The 7,500-nt window shown below is 47.0% G+C and overlaps 1 protein-coding gene and 1 pseudogene across 1 annotated transcript in view; both read right to left on the bottom strand.

The window, feature by feature from the left end:
- The window catches only part of LOC143027377 (uncharacterized), a 1,058-nt gene extending 977 nt beyond the window's left edge, over positions 1-81 (bottom strand). The window contains exon 1 of the mRNA XM_076188660.1: positions 1-81. This exon is cut by the window's left edge and continues 977 nt beyond it. Coding sequence (XP_076044775.1) covers positions 1-79 — 79 coding nt within the window. The 5' untranslated portion in view covers positions 80-81.
- A 4,736-nt stretch (positions 82-4,817) lies between these two features.
- Positions 4,818-7,500, bottom strand: part of LOC143027711 (uncharacterized) — a 3,539-nt pseudogene continuing 856 nt past the window's right edge.

Consider the following 7,500-nt stretch of genomic DNA (forward strand, 5'->3'; position numbering starts at 1 on the left):
TGGAGTTTCGGTGTTCTGTGTCGGCAAGGTTTAGCGGGTTGGAGATACCTAGCCCTCCCAATCTAGGTGGAAGTTCCATAAGTTTTCTTTCCTCTTCGTTTATTGTCCGTCCGTTGGTGATGGCCGGTATTAGCTCGTGTCTGATGGTTTCTTCAAGGGGTCATAGTAGGTCGGTGATGTTACGTACCGTCCATAATATTTAGTTCCACTTATGTTTCACACCATATATGAATGCGGCATATGCCGCCTGCGGTTCGGTCTTTGCAAAGTTGGCTAGAATCCTAACTTCCGCCACCCATTCGTTAACTTTCTTTTCAACATATTGCTTTTTAAAGGATTCTGAGCCGATCACTGCACCGAGATGTCTTTCCCCCTCCTTTGTTACCTTCACTTCACTGTTCTCAAAGAGGATTCTGGCATTGTTAAAGTACTCTGGCTTCACTATGAGGACAGATTTCTTTGCATTCGGAATGTAACCTAAGCCCGGGCCGTGTGCCAACACCAGATCCCACCACTTTTTTATGTCAGCTACTTTTCCTGCGCTCGTGAGATCATCTGCATATGCTACTTGTTTGACCCCGGTGTCCTCATATTGTATCTTCTGCTGCAGGTGCATAAGACCGAGCGCATACATTGCCATGGCCACCGGGTCTCCCTGAGTGGTGCCTTCCGCGGATTTGATGATCTCCACTTTCGTTTCTTTCTTCTCCGCCCTGCTGGTGACAAATAGGTTTGCAGATTCACTGTATGTGTTCTCCACATACTTGGCCAACACTGGGCATTTAATTTTGATGTTGTGTATGGTAGCCTCTCTATTTAAGTTGTTGAATGCGTTTGATGCATCGACTAATAGGACTGCTTCGCAGTCTGGTTCCTCGAATATTTTTCTCATGGCGTGGACTGCAGCCTCGGAACCCGCCTGTTGCCCTGCGCACACCTGCAGGTTGCCAGCCGCTTCTCGCACCTCATCATTCGCGACTTTCATAATTGCTTTTCCTATTATTATTCTTAGCACCTCGCCTATACCAATCGGGCGACAGCCAGGTTTCTTATCTAGCGGAATAAGTCTACACGCTGTGTATGTCTCCAGGTGCTGACTGTCTTCAGACGCCAGCTTCTTCGCCAAACCAGCGATGGCCTCCTGCAGTCCCACCGCTGCCGTTCCAAATAGGCTGGTGCTAAGGAGACATTTCCATCCAGACGCATCTAATCCCGATGGTCCCGCCGCTCCTTGGGTGTGTAGAGCAAGGTTCCAGATCCTTTACTACTACTACTACTACTACTACTACTACTACTACTACTACTACTACTACTACTACTACTACTACTACTACTACTACTACTACTACTACTACTACTACTACTACTACCACCACTACTACTACTACTACTACTACTACTACTACTACTACTACTACTACTACTACTACTACTACTACTACTACTACTACTACTACTACTACTACTACTACTACTACTACTACTACTACTACTACTACTACTACTACTACTAGTACTACTTCTACTACTTCTTCTTTTTTCTTTCTTTTCTTTTTTGATATAGAAATACGACCTCCATCCTCGTGGAACTGTGTGATGGAAGCAGCAGGGTCTGTCTCCCACAGACACAGTTTATTGGCCCCTCTCCCGCCAATGACTGTGGTCGACGACCCTTGTATTTATATATTTATTTATCTATTTATTTTTTAATAATGCCTAATACAAAAGTTCATTTATCCTACTGTCAACCACCGTCTGCTCAAAATCTAGGTTTTGTATATGTGCTGATTTGAGCGGTGGGGACCTGGTACCTCTCAGGCGTAGGAGGGCTGATCTTAGGAGTGAGAATGACAGTCTACATTTCATCCATGAAACAATGCTGCTTTTTGGTTGTTGTTTCTTTTCAGCCATCACCTCAGCCATCCAAGCGTAGAATGCCTTTGCTCTAGAACCCATCCCACCTGAAGTCGTAAAGGTTATAGGAGTAAATAAGCCCTGGTCTACATTCTGTATGCGCTCCTCGTACATCCTGATCTTCTCATACTCGTTCTGGGAGTGGGATGCCTCAATAGTTAGGCTGCTGTAACAGGGGGCCATCGGATCAAATATTCGCATGTCAAAGAAAGCCAATTGTCCCCGTGTCCAGAAACCTCTTGCGCTGACATCCACTCTTGCTTCGTCTGATGTGTTGGACGTGCGGTATCTGAAGCTCTCCCCTCCTAGTGGGAGTAATGTTGGTTTCATAGTCACACCCTTGCACACCTCCTGAAGCATTTGGGCAGTGAAATCTCTTACCTCATCGTGTCGCATGCAAATGAATCCACCCTGCTTGCATATCATCGCATGGTCTGAAGTAAATTGTACACCACAGGAGCATCTGTTAGGCAGCCCTCCCAATGGCCATCCATACCTCAGGACAATGGTATCCGTGAATTCTCTTTGGTTTAAGGTGAATCCTCTTGCCCTGATTGGTAGTGCTGTCAGCCAATTGGACGCCCCAACTTCCTGCGCCATTGTTATCTTTCTTTTTATATAATTCGATAGCCGAGCTAGAAGTGCTTGAAGTTCCTCCTTCTGCCTCTCCTCCCTTCCCTTTGAAATGTTTCTTCTAATTTCCCTAACCTCCTCCATGATAGTCTCTTTCCGTTGATCTTGTGACACGATGTTGTTTGTCAATGAGGACGTGAGTTTCATGGAGTTTCGGTGTTCTGTGTCGGCAAGGTTTAGCGGGTTGGAGATGCCTAGCCCTCCCCTTCTGGGTGAAAGTTCCATAAGTTTTCTTTCCTCTTCATTTATTGTCCGTCCGTTGGTGATGGCCGGTATTAGCTCGTGTCTGATGGTTTCTTCAAGGGATCTTAGTAGGTTGGTGATGTTAGGTACCGTCCTTAATATTTAGTTCCACTTATGTTTCACACCATACATGACTGCGGCATATGCAGCCTGCGGTTCGGTCTTTGCAAAGTTGGCTAGCAGCCTAACTTCCGCCACCCATTCGTTAACTTTCTTTTCATCATTTAGCTTTTTAAAGGATTCGGAGCCGATCACTGCACCGAGATGTCTTTCCCTTTCTTTTGTTACCTTCACTTTACTGTTCTCAAAGAGGATTTTGGCATTGTTAAAGTACTCTGGCTTCACTATGAGGACAGATTTCTTTGCATTCGGAATGTAACCCAAGCCCGGGCCGGATGCCAACACCAGATCCCACCACTTCTTTAAGTCAGCTACTTTTCCTGCCCCCGTGAGATCATCTGCATATGCTACTTGTTTGACCCTAGTGTCTTCATATTGTATCTTCTGCTGCAGGTGCACAAGACCAAGCGCGTACATTGCCTTGGCCACCGGGTCCCCCTGAGTGGTGCCTCCCGCGGATTTGATGATCTCCACTTTCGTTTCTTTCTTCTCCGCCCTGTTGGTGACAAATAGGTTTGCAGGTTCTCTGTATGTGTTCTCCACATACTTGGCCAATACTGGGCATTTAATTTTGATGTTGTGTATGGTAGCCTCTCTATTTAAGTTGTTGAAAGCGTTTGATGCATCGACTAATAGGACTGCTTCGCAGTCTGTTTCATCGAATATCTTTCTCATGGCGTAGACTGCAGCCTCGGAACCCGCCTGTTGCCCCGCGCACGCCTGCTGGTTACCAGCTGCTTCTCGCACCTCATCCTTCGCGACTTCCATTATGGCTTTTCCTATTATTATTCTCAGCACCTCGCCTATACCAATCGGGCGACAGCCAGGTTTCTTATCTAGCGGAATAAGTCTACACGCTGTGTATGCCTCCAGGTGCTGACATTCTTCAGTCGCCAGTTTCTTCGCCAAACCAGCGATGGCCTCCTGCAGTCCCACCGCTGCCGTTCCAAATAGGCTGGTGCTAAGGAGACATTTCCATCCAGACGTATCTAATCCCGATGGTCCCGCCGCTCCTTGGGTGAGTAGAGTAAGGTTCCAGATCCTTTCTCTTGTGATGCTGTCAAAAACTACCTCGTGGGATGGGAGGTAGTCACCATTGAATTAAGAGTCCAGGTTCGCTGGTCTTGCTATTGGATGTCTTTCTTTCAGGTTCTTTAGTGTTTCCTCGTTTAGGGGTAGAGCTCCAGGATCTTCATTCTCCCCCGCGAGCGTTCTCATGGCAGCCGCAACCTTTCCCTGCCTCATCTTGTCAGCAAAATTCCTGGCTTTGTCTTCTGGACTTTTCTTTCTGTTGATGCCCTTGTTGAGTCTATCTTGGATAGCCCCAGCTTCCATCAACAGTTGCTCTACTTCTCCCTTTTCCCACTTTTCCATCTTCCGTTGCAATTCCTGGACATTCTCTGAGTGTTTAGATTTTCTGTGGGTCCTCTGGCCTGTAAGGTGTGGGAGGATAGCTAGCGTTTTGAATACCATCGGGGCGTAGGGAGATGAATTTATATATGCTCTTAATAGATCGGTCATCTCCATTAGGCGTTTGGATGCATTGTGAGTTAGTTGGTCGGTCGGCATGAGAATGAAGGCAGGTAAGGGTGGTTTGGATTGGGTTGGGTTGAGGGAGGGTGTGTGGCGTGTTGCCTTCCTTCCTTCCTTCCTTCTTTCTTCTCTTTCCCTTTCCTTTCCCTGTGCTCTGCTGCTGCTGCTGCCGCTGCTGTCGACGACCCCGGCTGCGTACGTGCTCATGATCTAAGCACGCTCGGTCTTCTACTACTACTACCACTGCTATTACTACTACTACTACTACTACTACTACTACTACTACTACTACTACTACTACTACTACTACTACTACTACTACTACTACTACTACTACTACTACTACTACTACTACTACTACTACTTTTTTTTTTAGAAAATACGACCTCCATCCTATTGGAACTGTGTGGTGGAAGCAGCAGGGTCTGTCTTCCACAGACACAGTTCATTGGCCCCTCTCCCGCCAATGACTGTGGTCGACGACCCTTTCATTTGTTTATTTATTTATTTATTTCTAATAATGCCTAGTACAAGAGTTCATTTATCCTACTGTCAACCACCGTTTGCTCAAAATCCAGGTTTTGTATATGTGTTGATTTGGGCGGTGGGGACCTGGTACCTCTCAGGCACAAGAGGGCTGATCTTAGGAGTGAGAATGATAGTCTACATCTCATCCATGAAACAATGCTGCTTTTTGGTTGTTGTTTCTTTTCAGCCATTACCTCAGCCAGCCGAGCGTAGAATGCCTTTGCTCTAGGACCCATCCCACCTGAAGTCGTAAAGGTTATAGGAGTGAATGAGCCCTGGTCTACATTCTGTATGCGCTCCTCGTACATCCTGATCTTCTCATGCTCGTTCCGAGAGTGGGATGCCTCAATAGTTAGGTTGCTGTAACAGGGGGCCATCGGATCAAATATTCGCATGTCAAAGAAAGCCAATTGTCCCGTGTCCAGAGACCTCTTGCGCTGACATCCACTCTTGCTTCATCTGATGTGTTGGACGTGCGGTATCTGAAGTTCTCCCCTCCTAGTGGGAGTAATGTTGGTTCGATAGTCACATCCTTGCACACCTCCTGAAGCATTTGGGCAGTGAGATCTCTTACCTCATCGTGTCGCATGCAAATAAATCCACCTTGCTTGCATATCATTGCATGGTCTGTAGTAAATTGTACACCACAGGAGCATCTGTTAGGCAGCCCTCCTAATGGCCATCCATACCTCAGGGCAATGGCATCCGTGAATTCTCTTTTGTTTAGGGTGAATCCCTTTGCCCTGATTGGTAGTGCTGTCAGCCAATTAGACGCCCCAACTTCCTGCGCCATTGTTATCTTTCTTTTTATATAATTCGATAGCCGAGCTAGAAGTGCTTGAAGTTCCTCCTTCTGCCTCTCCTCCCTTCCCTTTGAAATGTTTCTTCTAATTTCCCTAACCTCCTCCATGATAGTCTCCTTCCGTTGATCTTGTGACACGATGTTGTTTGTCAATGAGGACGTGAGTTTCATGGAGTTTCGGTGTTCTGTGTCGGCAAGGTTTAGCGGGTTGGTGATACCTAGCCCTCCCAATCTAGGTGGAAGTTCCATCAGTTTTCTTTCCTCTTCGTTTATTGTCCGTCCGTTGGTGATGGCCGGTATTAGCTCGTTTCTGATGGTTTCTTCAAGGGGTCTTAGTAGGTCGGTGATGTTCGGTACCGTCCTTAATATGTAGTTCCACTTATGTTTCACACCATATATGAATGCGGCATATGCCGCCTGCGGTTCGGTCTTTGCAAAGTTGGCTAGAATCCTAACTTCTGCCACCCATTCGTTAACTTTCTTTTCAACATATTGCTTTTTAAAGGATTCTGAGCCGATCACTGCACCGAGATGTCTTTCCCCCTCCTTTGTTACCTTCACTTCACTGTTCTCAAAGAGGATTCTGGCATTGTTAAAGTACTCTGGCTTCACTATGAGGACAGATTTCTTTGCATTCGGAATGTAACCTAAGCCCTGGCCGTGTGCCAACACCAGATCCCACCACTTTTTTAGGTCAGCTACTTTTCCTGCGCCCGTGAGATCATCTGCGTATGCTACCTGTTTGACCCCGGTGTCCTCATATTGTATCTTCTGCTGCAGGTGCATAAGACCGAGCGCATACATTGCCATGGCCACCGGGTCTCCCTGAGTGGTGCCTTCCGCTGATTTGATGATCTCCACTTTTGATTCTTTTTTCTCCGCCCTGCTGGTGACAAATAGGTTTGCAGGTTCTCTGTATGTGTTCTCCACATACTTGGCCAATACTGGGCATTTAATTTTGATGTTGTGTATGGTAGCCTCTCTATTTAAGTTGTTGAATGCGTTTGATGCATCGACTAATAGGACTGCTTCGCAGTCTGGTTCCTCGAATATTTTTCTCATGGCGTGGACTGCAGCCTCAGAACCCGCCTGTTGCCCTGCGCACACCTGCAGGTTGCCAGCCGCTTCTCGCACCTCATCCTTCGCGACTTCCATAATTGCTTTTCCTATTATTCTTCTTAGCACCTCGCCTATACCAATCGGGCGACAGCCAGGTTTCTTATCTAGTGGGATAAGTCTACACGCTGTGTATGCCTCCAGGTGCTGACAGTCTTCAGACGCCAGTTTCTTCGCCAAACCAGCGATGGCCTCCTGCAGTCCCACCGCTGCCGTTCCAAATAGGCTGGTGCTAAGGAGACATTTCCATCCAGACGCATCTAATCCCGATGGTCCCGCCGCTCCTTGGGTGTGTAGAGCAAGGTTCCAGATCCTTTCTCTTGTGATGCTGTCAAAAACTACCTTGTGGGGTGGAAGGTAGTCACCATTGAATTTAGAGTCCAGGTTCGCTGGTCTTGCTATTGGATGTTTTTCTTTCAGGATCTTTATCGTTTCCTCGTTTAGGGGTAGAACTCCAGGATCTTCATTCTCCCCTGCGAGCGTTCTCATGGCAGCCGCCACCTTTCCCTGCCTCATCTTGTCAGCAAAATTCCTGGCTTTGTCTTCTGGACTTTTCTTTCTGTTGATGCCCTTGTTGAGTCTATCTTGGATAGCCTCCGCTTCCATCAACA

Source organism: Oratosquilla oratoria, chromosome 8 (assembly GCF_046742065.1).
Source record: "Oratosquilla oratoria isolate Oo_2021 chromosome 8, ASM4674206v1, whole genome shotgun sequence".
Classification (NCBI taxonomy): Eukaryota; Metazoa; Arthropoda; class Malacostraca; order Stomatopoda; family Squillidae; genus Oratosquilla; species Oratosquilla oratoria.